Source organism: Eriocheir sinensis, chromosome 7 (assembly GCF_024679095.1).
Source record: "Eriocheir sinensis breed Jianghai 21 chromosome 7, ASM2467909v1, whole genome shotgun sequence".
In the NCBI taxonomy this organism is placed as follows: domain Eukaryota; kingdom Metazoa; phylum Arthropoda; class Malacostraca; order Decapoda; family Varunidae; genus Eriocheir; species Eriocheir sinensis.
Window position 1 is genome coordinate 8835421 of NC_066515.1, and position 15558 is coordinate 8850978.

At 45.0% G+C, this 15558-nt stretch overlaps 1 protein-coding gene across 1 annotated transcript; it reads left to right on the plus strand.

Moving 5' to 3' along the window:
* Positions 1 to 4975: 4975 nt before the first annotated feature.
* Positions 4976 to 14608, plus strand: LOC126995287 (uncharacterized; the record flags this gene model as incomplete). Its single annotated transcript, XM_050854775.1, has 2 exons — positions 4976 to 5030; positions 14478 to 14608. Coding segments are annotated over 2 exons (186 nt in total), but the record flags the coding sequence as incomplete, so codon positions are not given.
* Between the last annotated feature and the right edge of the window lie 950 nt (positions 14609 to 15558).

A 15558-nucleotide genomic window follows, 5' to 3' on the forward strand; every position in this document is an offset into this window, starting at 1 on the left:
ATTGCCCCATCCATGGCTCCATCTGAGTGACGGGCCTCAACACTGCACTGCGCCTGAACCGACTTCTCCCAGCAGCATGATGGTCGGGCTGGTATACCTGGGGCTTCGGCGTCACACTGGCCATTTCTACTCTTCATTGTCTTCACGGCACCACAAACGCACTGCACTCAATGTCTGTCACCATGATTAGGCTTGATGTCACAAAAGTTTCTTACGTTGTTGTGTTTTTGATGAAATGGGAGAGGGGGAAGTAGGGGACGGGGGGAGCCCAAGAGGCTGGCCCCGGGCTACTCCTTTCGGAGCGCCGTGACCCACGTCTGACCTCTGTCAAGTCTGGGCCACAAGTGTGTGTGTGTTTGATTTTTATTTCCATCAGTGTTTAATTTGCCGCTGTGTCATGTGTATTTTTACGAAAACACATATACACACAAACACCCACCAACACACACACACACACACACACACACACACCAAAAAAAAGTTTAGACCTGACCGGGTCAAGACGTGCCACATGGCGCTCTCCGCTGCAGCCACAGGGACAGCTTGTTGACCCTCTCCCTTCCCTTCCCCCATTCCCCTGTTCCTTCCCATTTGTTTTAAGGAACTCCTTATTTCCAAGAACATTTGTGAAATGTAGTGAAATTAGAGAGACAGTGAGAGTGTAGTGTGTTAGTGGTGCCGCGAAAGATAGTGATGGTTGCATGTGTCGCCGACGTCAGTCATCTTCCTTGTCCCTGCCGACACACCTAAGTCTCGAAGGTAACCATCCCAGTAACTCAGCAGCAGGGGAGGGTCAGTTCAAGTGACAGTGACAGTGCTGGAGCCCCGTCACTCAGGAGGAGCAAGATGCACGCAACCCCCCTCAATGCTGTGCACTTGTTCTCACATCAAACAGCTACAACAACCAGCCGGGCAGCAACCGTCCAATTTGTCTCCCCGGCACAGGACTCAGCAACTCATCACTAAGTTCTGTAAAATCACTCCGTTTACAAACTTTTTTTTTTTTTACAGAAAAGGAAGCAGCTTAAGGGCAACAAAAAAAAGTGTTGAAAAAAACCTGCTACCCGCTGCTCCTAAAAACAAAAACTAAAGAGGGAGGTCAAGGGAGGTAAAGGGAGGTCAATTTTAGGTGGGTAGGTGTCTTGATACTCTCCTTGAAAAAGCTCAAGTCATAGGCAGGAGGATATACAGATAAAGGAGGGCTGTTCCAGAGTTTACCAGTGAAGAGGATGAAAGAATAAAGATGTTGGTTAACTCTTACATAAGGGGTTTGGGCAGTATAGGGCAGGAGGGGGCAGCCATGCAGCTAGCAAGTTCAGAAGAGCAATCGGCACGAATATATCGATAGAAGATAGAAAGAAGTGCAACATCGCGGCGGAGTTTAAGAGGTAGAAAACTGCTAGTAAGAGAAGGAGAGTTGTTGAGACGAAGAGCCTTTGACTCCACTCTGTCTAGTAAGGCTGTGTGTGTGGATCCCCCCACACATGAGATGCATACTCCAAACGAGGACGGACAAGGCCTCTGTATATGGACAACATCTGTGCAGGGGAGAAGAACTGGCGGAGACGATACAGAACGTTCAACCTCGAGGAAGATGGTTTAGCGAGAGAAGAGAAATGAAGTTTCCAGTTAAGATTTTGAGTTAAGGATAGACCGAGGATGTTTAGCGTAGAAGAAGGTGACAGCTGAGTGTTGTCGAAGTATAGGGGATAGATGCTTTGAAGATTGTGTCGAGTTGATAGGTGGAGATATTGAGTTTTTGAGGCTTAAAGAACACCAGGTTTATTTTGCCGCAATCGGAAATAAGAGCAAGATCTTAGGTCAAGCGTTCTGCAGCCTCCAGCCTGCAATCACGTAATTCCTGAAGGGAGGGTCTTCTATTAAATGATATTGAGTAATGCAGAGTAGATTCATCAACATAGGAGTGGATAGGACAGTTTGTTATTGAAAGAAGATCATCAATGGACAACAGAAAGAGTGGGAGATAGGACAGAGCCCTGTGGGACACCACTGTTGATATGTTTAGGGGCAGAACAGCGACCGTCTACCAGAGCAGAGATAGAACGGCTAGAAAGGAAACTAGAGATGAAAGTACTTTCTTAGGAGCAGCTATTAGAAGGCTTTTTTGCTACACTTTTTTTTTTAATTTCCCGTAAGCTCCTTCCTTTTCTGAAAAAAAAGTTGGTAATCTAAATGATTTTCCAGATACAGCCCACCTGCCTCCCACCATCAGTTGTCACCTAAGCCAGTCTCTGACCTAAAGATTAACACCTCACCGTCACTTTCTTTCCATGACAACATTCTCTCTCTCTCTCTCTCTCTCTCTCTCTCTCTCTCTCTCTCTCTCTCTCTCTCTAGCTACTTTCTCGTCCTTTTCTTCCCTCTGCTCCTCCCTCCTCGTCCTCCTCTACTCCACACCTAAGATCTAGCAAGAGGAAGCACACATGTAGGAGAAAATATGGGTACAACAAGAGCAGATAAATACATAGGAAGAATACATAGGAAGAACAGACACCAGAAGACCTGCGTGCCTGTATTGGCACTGTTGGGTATAGAGATGGGGATCAGGTGTCGAGAGAAGAAAACAAGACAGAAGAATGGAAAATAGTATAGTCACAAGAGACGAGAGGGAATAAGGGCCCTGTGTACTAACGACGACTATAATAGTTGACGGCGGAGTTGAGTCGACACAAAACATTACAAGTGGAAGACTATGAGAAGACGTGGGAAGGAAGTGATAAGTTAAAGGACGGGGAGAAGGAGACTACGAAGGGAAGGAACATGGAGGGGAGCAGGTAAAAAGGAAAGATACAATAAAAACGGCTTTGCATGGGAAGGTGTAATGGTTATGATGAAGAGGGAAAGGGGATGCTGAATGCTGGTCAAGGTGAAGCTAATAAAGGGGAAAGATGAAGAAACGAAAAGATGTGGTGGTGAAGTGAAAGTTTTAGTGCAGAGCTCTTGAAGGACATAGGGGGAAGTAGCGGTAACTTTTAACAGGACACTGGTGGGTGGTGAAGATGGTGGGTGGGTGGTACTGAGGGTGTTGGGTCTGGGTGTATAAGAGCACTATAAGGATGTTGGTGGTGGGCGAAGGGACAAAAACACCACGTTGGGAAGTTAAGATTTTAGTGGATAAGTATTGAAGTATATTGGGAAAAGTGTGGGTTAGGTAATGGTGGTTGGTGGTTGTCGGAAAGTGGCTGGCTGGTGAATGGGTGGTACTGGAGGTGTTGGAGGTGTATAGGAGAGCTATGAGGGTGGTGGTGGTGGATATGCTGTCGGTGAGGGGGAGGTGTTCTGGGGTTGGGTAAGGGAGGGGGAGGAGACAGTGTATCATGCCATGAATGTACACACACTCAAAAAACTATCGTTACAGTGGGGTCCGACGAATTTCACACTGAGCAACCCGGTTATCTCGGCAGGGTAAGAGTGCGATCACCCCCACCACCTCAGCTCTGCTGGGGGGAGCAGGGCAGGACCCCCGAAAGGATGGGAGAGAGGAAGGGAGACACTGAGATACCAGATATCACCATAATATTGACGGAGTGATTTGAGTGCCACTTGTTTAAGCTTTAAATTCACAAATTATAAAACAATAATGCTCAAATGATATACGTAATAGCGGTGGGTAGAAGAATTATCCCATGTCAAAGACAAAAACAATCATCAACGCATGTCAGATATATTTCAGTTCATAATGTGCCATCCTGGGACTAATGCTTCCACTGAACGTGTCTTTTCTTTCATGAACAAGTTGTTGGTATCTGAAAAAAAACACAACTTCATATTGCAACGCTAAAAACATTGTTGTTAAGAAAGATCAAGTTTAAACAGAATTGCATGGACTTCTACAGGTTGCTTCAATCTACTCCTGGCGTACCCTTCTCTCTTGTGCTGCCTCATTGCTAAATAAAAAAATAGGAACTTTACGCTATTTTTAAGTTGACGGATAAGGAATTTGGCGCGGGCATTTTGAATTGCCGAAATTAGCCGTCTCTGGGGAAGGGTAATTTATTAAATAGCTTGCATGCGGGAGTTAATTTGTCTAACATGTTGGTATAATGACTCGCCGAGAATTATTAGAGAATTAATATTATCGGGTGCATTCCATGATTGTTTCGAGACAAGCGAATACCGTGAATCGAGTAGTGCATGCCAACGTTAGCTTACCATTTGGGTGATAAGTCAAGTTTATAATCCACTATAAATTTATCATAAGTGTTAGCTACGTTTTACGTAACCTCCTAGGCTTAGTGGAGCCGTATGTGGCGATCAGTCATTGGGATTCACTCTGATATCCGAGTCCTGAGTAACTCATCACCGCAAGGTGTTTATCATATTGTCTCCTAAATGAACGAAATCTTAACTCTTCACTTGTGTGTGATGTGTTAAAGTATAATTTCATCACCCCAAACACTACAGTATTATAGCTTCATAGAATACAGATCTATTTACTTCGACTAAGACTCCACCTGTGTGTTTCATGAAGCGTTTTTGTGCCAACTCAAATTTTAATGCTTCATTTACGAGTCCCGCTCACTTGGTTTAGGCAAGTGAACCCGCACCCAGCACACGCAGTGATACCAACATGAGTAGCCTGTTCTCAATGGATTCGTCCTTGGTGTCAGTTTGTATCGTGCTGAATGTGTAACGATAGTTTTTTGAGTGTGTGTACAATTTCATTTCCGTGTGGCAAGTGAGGTGAGAATGTGGCCCCACACCTGGCCCTGTCTACCCAGCAGTGAATGGGTACCAGGTATTAATCGGGGGCTGTGTCCCGTCTCCTGGGATCTGTTCCTTTCTCCTATAATTCCTAATTCCCCTTCTGTCTCTCTTCGGCATATGACCACAGATGTTGCGCCGACTAAACGAAACTTTCCAACTTTTTCCACCAATAGCACCACCATCAACAACAACAAATACAACAACAATAATGATAATAATAATAGCAATCACACCCTCCACCACCACTAACACCATCTCCACAGCACCATCATCATCATCTTCACAACTATCTTCATCACGATTACCAATATCCTAAACAACAACTAAAACAATGTCAACCAAAAAAGACATTACCTTGTCTAAAACTTAACATCCCCATCACCACCAGCATCACACTCAACCATACGTAACCACCACCACTATCAAGAAAAATCAAAGCATGAAGCGTTACTTCACATAAATGGTGACAAAGAAATATGAACACTGTCCGTAGATGCGAATGTAATCACGGACATCCGACCACCAAGGGAAATAAATTATTCTCTCTCTCTCTCTCTCTCTCTCTCTCTCTCTCTCTCTCTCTCTCTCTCTCTCTCTCTCTCTCTCTCTTTCCCTCCACGGCGCGGCCGCATATCTAGCAAGGTGGCGGCGGCGGAGGCCAAGATTGCGAAGTAAATGAAACAAATGAAGAACGCCACCAGATTCGATATCGTGTAATTTGTGCGATGAGTCCCCCTGGTGGCACCTACCGCCGGACAAAGGCAGGATCGAATTATTCGCCCATTGAACGTAATTTTCTTTTATCTGGCGCCTTCTGACTGGCGGGCCTTTTTCTCGCCGTCTTTTGTCTGTCTCCGTCCCCTTAGGGTCATATTTCCTTTTAGCTTTTCATCATCTACCTTTTCCGTTCCTTTTATCATCTATATAGTCACTTTCTCCTCCTGCTCCTCCTCCTCCTCCTCCTCCTGTTCCTCTTTGCCCTTCATCATCTACGGACGCCGACACCTCTTTTTTTCTGTTAATTTTATCATCTACAGTTACACACACACACACACACACACACACACACACACACACACACACACACGCGCGCGCGCACGGGCTTATGTAATACAGTACCGTAACAAACGATCCGTTACCTGAGCTCCCCGCTCATTCAGGGAGGGTAGTGGCTACGGATCGCGAGTCCAGCACATGCTCAGATCATAATAAATCTTGAACACACACACACACACACACACACACACACACCTACGCCCACCCCCACCCCCCCCACACACCCACACACCGATCTACCCACCCCCAAACACACCCTACCCACCCCCACCCCCACCATCACCCCCCCCCCCCCCCCCGCCATCCCCACACACCCACACCAACACCCACTCACACATCCCCCCCCCTCACACACACATCATCCCATCCACATATACCCCCCCCCCATACACACACCTACCCCCCACCCACACACACACACACACCAATCTACATAAGAACGTAAGGAAACTGCAAGAGGCCGGCTGGCCTATACAAGGCAGCTTCTGTAATCCTAACCCCACCCTATCTCACTATCCATGAATTTATCCAACCTCTTCTTGAATGTATCTATGGTATTGGCACCCACAACATGACTGCCAAGTCTGTTCGATTCATCCACCACTCTATTTGTAAACCAATTCTTGCCTATGTCTTAGTTGAATCTTCATTTATCTAACTTAAAACCATTGCTACGTGTTCTACCTGGTTCTTTTACAACCAAAACCCTATTGACATCCCCTTTATTAAAGCCCTTCATCCATTTATAGACTTCGATCAGGTCTCTTAGCAACCTCCGCCTTTCTAGAGAGTGTAGATTTAAATGCTTAAGTCTTTCCTCATAAGGCAAGTTTCTCACCCCCTGAATCATTTTTATCATCCTTCGCTGTACAGATTCTAACATCTTGATACCCATTCTATAGTAGGGTGACCATAATTGAACCGCAGCTTTGTACCATCAAAATCACAGTTGGTAACTCATTTCATCGTATCTTTCCTATACCATCCCCACGATAAACACAAAAAATTAACGAATTTTACTCGTATATGGATAATTTTCTCAAAATATTTTTACTGATAACCAAACCATCATCTCCAGGGACTTCAACACTAACCTACTAAAGCACGATACCCACACATCAACAAACCACTTATGCACAATGCAATCCTTCGACCATTTATCTCACAGATCCCGTCCCACAAGATTTGCTGATTATAATTCCACAGTTTCTCCATCCCACCTAGACCACAAATATACTAACTTTACAACTCCCTCCCTTTGTAATATTTTTTTTTATATTTCCCCTAAGCGACTACCTACCTGTATTTCTAGTCCTCCCAATACTTGACATACTTAACCTATCAACCTGTCAAGGTTTAGGTCCGTGACAAGTTCTTTTATGTTTATTTTGCTTAGGTAGGGTGATAGGAAGGTTTTCCCGTTCTGATGTTAAGCGGCGTCCACACTCTGCGTGGCCAGGCTGGTGACTCCGTGCGTAGCACCCCACAACTCCCATATATGGTAAAGTGGGCGGGGCTACGCGGACCGGGGGCGAGAGTCTAGCGAGAGCCATTTGGTGGGTGAGCACCCAGGGTGAGCACCCCGCGCGAGACACCCAGTTGTCTAGTGTACCAGACTGCACCAGTAAAAAGTACCAAATGAGAACAAAGCATACCAGATTGAGTAAATATAACATTATATACTGGTCTACATACCTATAAAAATTTAAATCTATCTCCTCTTGGGTTGCTGAAGGTGTTGAATACTAACGAAGTACATGGCAGGACATAAATGTAAAGCCTTATGACACTATTCATTTTCTTTCCACGATGTATAGAACAAAAAACACCATCTCTATTTAGTACCAGATCTAGTGAAAGTCGTACTTTGTACAACCAAAAATACCAAATCTGGTACGTTCGTACCAATAACGGCAACACTGGCTGCGGGCTGCTCACCAGTCGTGCCACGCCTGTCGCTTATAATGTGGACGATCACCCCCCTTACCCCCTCGTCAGTCCGCCTGATTCCGCAACCTGGGCGAGGTGCCAATGCGTGCATTCTTTTCTGCGGGTCGCCTGCTGTGTTTACTTGCTATTACGTGCTTCAGGTGTCACCATTCCGAACTGTTGCAGGTGCACACATTAGTGTACTGCAGCATGTTACGCCTCTGTATTGATGAGGAAGTGGCTATTCTCTGTCCAGTTCCCGCCTTGGGGGCTTCGTCCTCGCCCCCCTCGCCGCCCGCGGCCTGACTGACCAGCCAGAGTTGCCGCTGCTCATCTCTCATCTGAGGACGTTACCTTATAGAACCTCGAGTTCTAGTTTCTGTTATTGCGGAGCATTCTGGCATTTTTGAGGCTGTATGTTGTTAGTAAACTAACCAGCCATGTTCAGTCAGCCAGGAACGATTGCCTGTGCATTTTCCTGCATTGGCGACTCTGTTGCCTCAGTTCACCGCTATGTGCTGTGTCATGACCTGCCCAGCGCAAGGGTGGGTCCTCTCTCGTCTCTCAGCCGTCTTCTTGTGAGGAGGCAGGCTGCCGCCGTGCTTGGCGGCAGAGTGTGCCCACGCGGTTTTCCTCCTGCTGGTGTGTTGTCGATCCCGGGCTTCGCCGATCGGGACGCAGCCGCACCGGGTCTCAGCTTGGGTGTGTCGAGTCCGCGGCGGCCTCTCCCATGACGGCTGCACCTACCGCCGACATCACGCACCTGAGGAGCCCACGGCAGGAAGGACAAGCTGCAGCCACCTCGAGCAAGGCTGTTGCACGAGCCTCTACTCCTCCCTCCGCACCAAGTTAAGTAGCTAGTCGCTAGTGTAGCCAGGGCAGGTTAGTACTTGTGCGAGCACAAGTAACGCTAGGCCCAGCTGTGTGTGTGTGTGTGTGTGTGTGTGTGTGTGTGTGTGTGTGTGTAGCTCTCTGTGTGTTTGTGTGATTTTGTTGTAATAAAGTTTGTACATAGTTGAACACACTTCCTCAGTACCCTTGTCCCTGTGCGTGTGTGCTTCCAGCCCCGTAAGGAGTAAGTAATAACCCCACGGGTGTTTTGAGCAGGTAAGTCGTGTTATTGCCCTTTTTCAGGGTGTGTACACCGTAGTGTGTCTCGGCGCGTCACGGGGATCAAACTCATGTTGGCTAGGTTCCGCCTTTTGAGTACACGCCTGTTATAATCTTATTTCACCCCGTGACACAACCTATCAACAGTGGTGTCCCACAGGGCTCTGTCCCATCACCCACACTCTTCCTGTTTTTCATCAATTATCTTATTTCCATAACAAACTGTCTTACCCACTCATACGTTGATGACTTTACTCTGCATTATTCAACTTCTTTCAACAGAAGACCCTCTCAACAGGAATTACAAGAATCCAGACTGGAGGCTGCAGAGCGCTTAACCTCAGACCTTGCTATCATTTCCGACTAGGGCAGAAGGAACCTGGTGTCCTTCAATGCCTCAAAATACCCAATTTCTCCACCTATCAACTCGACACAATCTTCTAAACACCTATCCCCTATTCTTCGACAACACTCAGCTGTCACCTTCTTTAACATTAAACATCCTCGGTCTATCCTTAATTCAAAATCTTATATGGCAACTTCACATCTCTTCTTTCACTAAATCAGTTTTTTCGAGGCTGGGCGTTTTGTATCGTCTCCGCCAGTTATTCTCCCCCGCACAGTTACTATGCAGATTCAGGGGCCTTGTCCGCCCTCGTATGGAGTATACATCACATGTGTGAGGGGGGGCTCAACACAGCTCTCTTAGACAGAGTAGAGTCTAAGGCTCTTCGTCTCATCAACTCCCCCCCTCTTATTGATAGTCTTCTTCCTCTTAAATTCCGCCGCCATGTTGCCTCTCTTTCTATCTTCTATCGATATTTTTACCCTGACTCCTTTTCTGAACTTGCTAACTGCATGCCTCCCCCCTCCCGCGGCCCTGCTGCACACGACTTTCTACTCAAGCTCATCCCTATACTGTCCAAATCCCTAACGCACTAGTTAACCAGCATCTTCACTCTTTCATCCGCCACGCAGGTAAACTCTGGAACAATCTTCCTTCATCTGTATTTTTTTCCTGCCTACGACTTGAACTCTTTCAAGAGGAGGGTATCAGGACACCTCTTCTCCCGAAATTGACTTTTCTTTCGGCCACTCCTCTGAACCCTTTTCATAGGAGCAGTGAGTAGCGGGCTTTTTTTTCATTATTAATTCCTTTTTTATTGCCCTTGAGCTGTTTCCTTTGCTATAAAAAAGATGAATAAAAAATAAACATAAAATAACCTTTAGGATAAGAAAGGATGAGAATCGGACAAAATTTAAAACAAAGCTCTCTGAAATCGATTGTAATTCACCATTAACTTACCATGCCCCAAATATAAACTGCAATTTGTTTCTAGACACAGTAAATAGCATTTATTAATGTGTTTTCTCAAGTATTGAAGTTCGCATCAATAAAAAAGCTACAAAACTATGGATCACCGAAGGAGTTCTTAAAGCTATATAACAAAAATTTAGCTTGTATAAATCAAACACACTAGGTGTGATTAATTTTAATATCTACAAAAACTATAGAAACTACCTGAATAACCTTAAATGCTCACTAAAAGGAACTATTACCTGCAAAGATTTTCAGATTATAGACTAAGTACCAAAAAGATATGGGAAATGATAAATGAACTATCAAATACCAATACTAAAAACTATGCCACAGCCAACTCAATAATTTACAGCAACAAAGTTTAGGATTCCCCACAAGATATTTCTGACGCTTTCAATGACTTCTTTTCAAAGATCGCCTCTGAACTTGTAAGCAAACTTCCCCCAACACGAACCTTCCACAACTATCATCTCCGCGGAAACTACCCAGACGCTGTGGTAATGCCCATAATAACGAACTTCGATACGGTAAATGCAATAACATCTCTTAAAAATAAAAGGTCACATTGATGAGATATCAACACTTATGATGAAAGAAAACAAATAAATACTTGTAAAACCACTTAGAATCTTTTGGGAAAGGTATCTTTCGCGACAGATTCAAACTTGGTAAAATAATACCAATTCATAAAAGGGGTAACAAAGCAGACTTGTCCAATCACCGTCAAATTTCTATTCTACCAATATGTTCAAAATTTTGAAACATTAATAAAAAAAAAAAAAAATCTAAACAAAATCAAAATTTTATACGATAAACAATTTGGGTTTAGACCAGGTTTTTACTTTACATTCTCCTCAGTGCTGCAAAATCTAGGACTCATCCTCATCTTATCTGATACTTTATTTTTCATTATTCTTTCTCTACCATCTTCCCATTGTTCCTCCCTCTCTTTTGCTTCCCTCTCACTCCTGTCCTTGGTGCCCTTCCCTTTACTTCCTCCATCCCCTTTAAATGGTGTAAACCCCCCCCGCCCCCCTTTTAAATCATACTCTCAGTGTTCCTCCTTTCTTCCCATTCTCAACACTCAGCTGCTAACTCCCTCACCACCCCATCCCCCGGCACCCTGACGCGCAGCTGCATGAGACGGACCAATCACAAATTCCACTAACAAGCTCGGGTTCTCGGACGTCGACTGGTGCAACACTTGCATCAGACAGGCGGCGCAGCGGTCACCATCACTCCTAGGCTGATTTACCGGCCAGGGGTTAGGAGTGAATTCTCCACTACCCGGCATTTCCCGAACTGTGGGGAGTAACGACCTTCCCGAAGAGGGGAAACAGAGGTGGGACTTTCCGAGAAGTCAACGATTTTTCGCCGTTTTATGAAATTAAAAATCAATGGTTTTCATCTGGCCGCAGCAGCCGTACCCCGCGCTGAGTGTCACCAGGGAGAGGAGGCGCCGCGCCGCCACCTGCCACGCCGCCACCACGTCTCTGGCTGCTAGTTGGTATTTCACGAAACTGTGAAAACAGTTTTCCTACTGTTTACCAGTGCGTATATTTAATTTGGGGAATCATCTTCAGTGACAGATTTTTATGACTGGCAACCCGTCTGGCGTTCATTCTCGTCAACTTCGAATGGGCCTCGGACGGCTGCAACGCTGGCGGGTGGCGGGAGTGCGAGTGGGGTGGTGGGCGGATGCGACTGAGTGAAGGGATGGCAGGTGATTTTCTGACGGACTCGTCCACCACGATGAATAAGACGGGCCAGAGAGGGATGGCGGCGGCTGGAGGCGGCAATGAGGCACAGCAGGTGTCTTGCTCTCCGTCTGTGTCTTGCGAAAGGACGAGGGATAAAACAGATGTGCCAGAAGTGAAATATAAACTTCTCTGATTCTGCAAATCGTTCCCCTCTGTTGCATAACTTTCTCGCGCAGTGCTCGCCACGTTGCATTGTTCAGCATTTCGATAGTACACTTACACCAAAAGTTATATTGATATCAGCGCTAGAAATTCCAAGTCCAGAGCCCAAAGGGCACGTTCCCCTAGTGATACTAGGAGATAAATAAAAAAAATAAAAAAATAAAAAAAACAGGCCTTGCATTGGACACAGCGTGCTACATATTAGGAAGTCTTTCTGATAAACTCGCCAAGTACGTGCGGCCAGACGAAGAGTTTCCGTGAGCCTCTGAGTCCCTTCCTCCCGCTGAGGAGACACAGGACCACCAAGAAAAAAAATCAAAGTTAAATGATACCCACTGTGTTAATTCTTATCGATGTCAATAAACAAAATGAAATACACCTAGTAAAAACTATCTTGGCTTTAATGATTTTAGTCACATTCCAACTATAATCTAAATATCAGAATGTTAAGACGGCATAACGCAATTGTGTATTGGATAAGGCGTAAGGGGTGGATAATCTTAGGAATAGCGACTCCTAGCGGGTGCGCATTTAGGGCACGGCATGGTGGTAATTACAACATTTCTAGCACGCACGACGGAGTTTTGACAAGCGGACAGGCGTGTTCAGTTCACTTCGGTAATACATCTTCACAACAGCCATCCATGGATTACATCCGGCCATAGCAGCTGTGCCCCGCGCCGAGGGATGCCCCGAAACAAAGCGTTCCTCCGCGCACTCGCAAAGTAGTGCTCGTTTACTCTTTTTACAGAACCCTATACGGTGGCACGGTATCAATAGCGACTTTCACTGTTGCACCAAACAAAGTTGACTCAACATCATTACGTTGCCTTATTACGACAAAGACCTAAAAGTGGAGAGCATTTATGTAAAAATCTCTCTCTCTCTCTCTCTCTCTCTCTCTGACACACACACACACACACACACACACACACACCTTCCCCGCTAAAGGGTAATCCCGTCTCCTCCACCCGCCGCCTCCTGTGTCACCTTGGATCGCGCCTCGAGGCCTCGCCCGCCCGTCAGTTCCTTGCCGCAGCATTGGCGCCGACCCGTTCCCCGTCACCTTGCCGGGTAACATTAATCCCCATCAGATGCCATGATAACAAACAGGCGCTCGTCAACGCACAGCATAAATTACGATCGCTCGTAAAATGGCCCTTAATTTATACTTAAAATTTAAACATGAATTAGACAAATGACAGACATGGCTCGGTCATCGCCGCCGCCACTACAACTGACCTCCATCACTCACCGGCTTCCCGCCACTCGTCTCCCCGAGGTAGCGGCACCGCCCGTCCTGCCCAGCGTGAGCACCTGCTGAGGGGTCCTCGTCATCCATGGGTTCTGCCGCGCCACGGACAATGAACGAGGCACACAAGACACAGCTGTCCTTCCCTCACTCACACGCGTCCGCACACGCCCAAAGACTGGAGCGAAGTGGCGATCGAGGCGAATGACATCTGTCTCGAGTCACTGTTTCGAAGCAGTGATCCGCGCGACTCATTATGTTTTCTATAGTATTTCTCATACTCTGGAGTCTCAAGTCCTGCTCGGTATGTAAATATAATGTAGTTCGCAGCTATAGAAGTCACAGGATCATATATATCACTGAAAACAAAAGTTAAACAAGTGTCATGATACGTGTGTAGAAATAAACCAGACATGAACCTTAAGCTTGTTTTCTCCTTGACAGAAAACGTCGAAGGGGAACCTGCTTCACTTACACTCACGAAATTGCAATGAAAGGCGACGGGAAATGAGAAAGAAAATGAGAGCACACTACGATGTGAATAATAACGTTTATGCAAGAACAAAATATACTCTCTTTGCACTACTCTATCAATTATTTACAAAGGCAGCGCCAGCGGACATTTCTCTTTTCCTTTTTATTTACCTTGCCCTGCCCCCTCTACTGTAAAAAAAAATCATAAGGAATTTCGAAAATACGACCTCCAACAAATTTCGGCCACCAAACAAGCACAAAGCTGGATCAGCCAGTGGTGGTGGAGGCAACATACATGGCGAGTAGGTAACATTAATAGTCACATCGCAAACACGAATGACGGCGCCGTTCGGGTTAGGTTAGGTTAGGTTAATTTGGCTTCCCCCACGCTAAAACCCTGCTTTTCCACCAAGTCCCCATGTTTGTTGGGGTTGGGATAGAGAAAAATAAGGTAGGATGTATTGTGTTAAACTGTAATTTTACCAAGTGATCTACAAAAGTTGGCAAATGTGTTTGATAGTGTGTGCAAAATGTGGAAACTAAAGTTTAATGTCAACAAAATGTGGCGTGGTTGAGAAGGCCAGCACAAGCACCCTGAGGTGGTTTGGTGTTTGATGCTATTTCAATTAAGAGAATATACACTACAATATTAACAAAGATAGATTTGATGGTTTGGAAGATCTAGGTATGTATGGGAGAGCAAATGTTAGTGCAAATTATGCTATGATGTTTATGGTAAAATTACTTGCATCAAAGTGGAAACAACCATTGGGTTACTTTTTTTTTGCACAAAGTATAAAGCCTGACACTCTATAGCAGATGATACTGGAGTGTATTGAGAAACTCACAGAGACTGGACTAATCCCAAAATTTGTTATCTGTGACCAAGATGCTACTAACAGAAGTGTATTTTCCAGACTGAACATAACCTACACGTCACCTTACATCATGCATAATCATGAAAATATATTTTTCCTCTATGATTCTCCTCTTCTGCTTAAAAGCATTAGGAATAATCTAATGAATCACAATTTTCTTGTGGAGAGCAAAACAATAAAATGGAAATATGTGCAGGAATTCTTTGAAAGAGATAGCAACATGTATTTGTGCCTTGGCCCTAAACTTACTGCAAAACATGTGTATTGCAACACTTTTGATAAGATGCGCGTGTGCTTTGCTGCACAAGTATTCAGCCGTAATGTTGCAGCAGGTATTAATACTTATGCAGAGTTGGGGGCTCTACCACCAGAGGCATCAGACACTGCACATTTCCTGTTTCAGATGGACAGATTTTTTGATATTTTTAACAGTTCCACATTATATCACTATAAAAGCAGCAAGTGTGCCATCTCAAAAGAGAATAATCAATTGCAAGATCTTAATAACATGGAATCTTGGATAGACTCGTTGCAGATATTAGGAACTACTAGATATATACCTTGCATAGTTGGCTGGAAACTAAACATTTCAAGTCTAACATGTTTGTGAGAGGACATACATAAGAATCATTGCTTTACTTTTCTATTAACCAACAGACTTAATCAGGATTCATTGGAAAATTTCTTTAGCATTGTCAGGAATACTGGGGGTAACAATGACACACCTACAGTTGAAGCCTTTTGTAAAATTGCAAATAGCATGATGACAAACAATGTCATGCAGATGACTGTGTCTGGTAGCTGTATTGATGATGCAACACCAGTATTAAATATATTAAGAGAAGGTGACACTGACACATTTCAATTTAGTAAAGAAACATATGTACC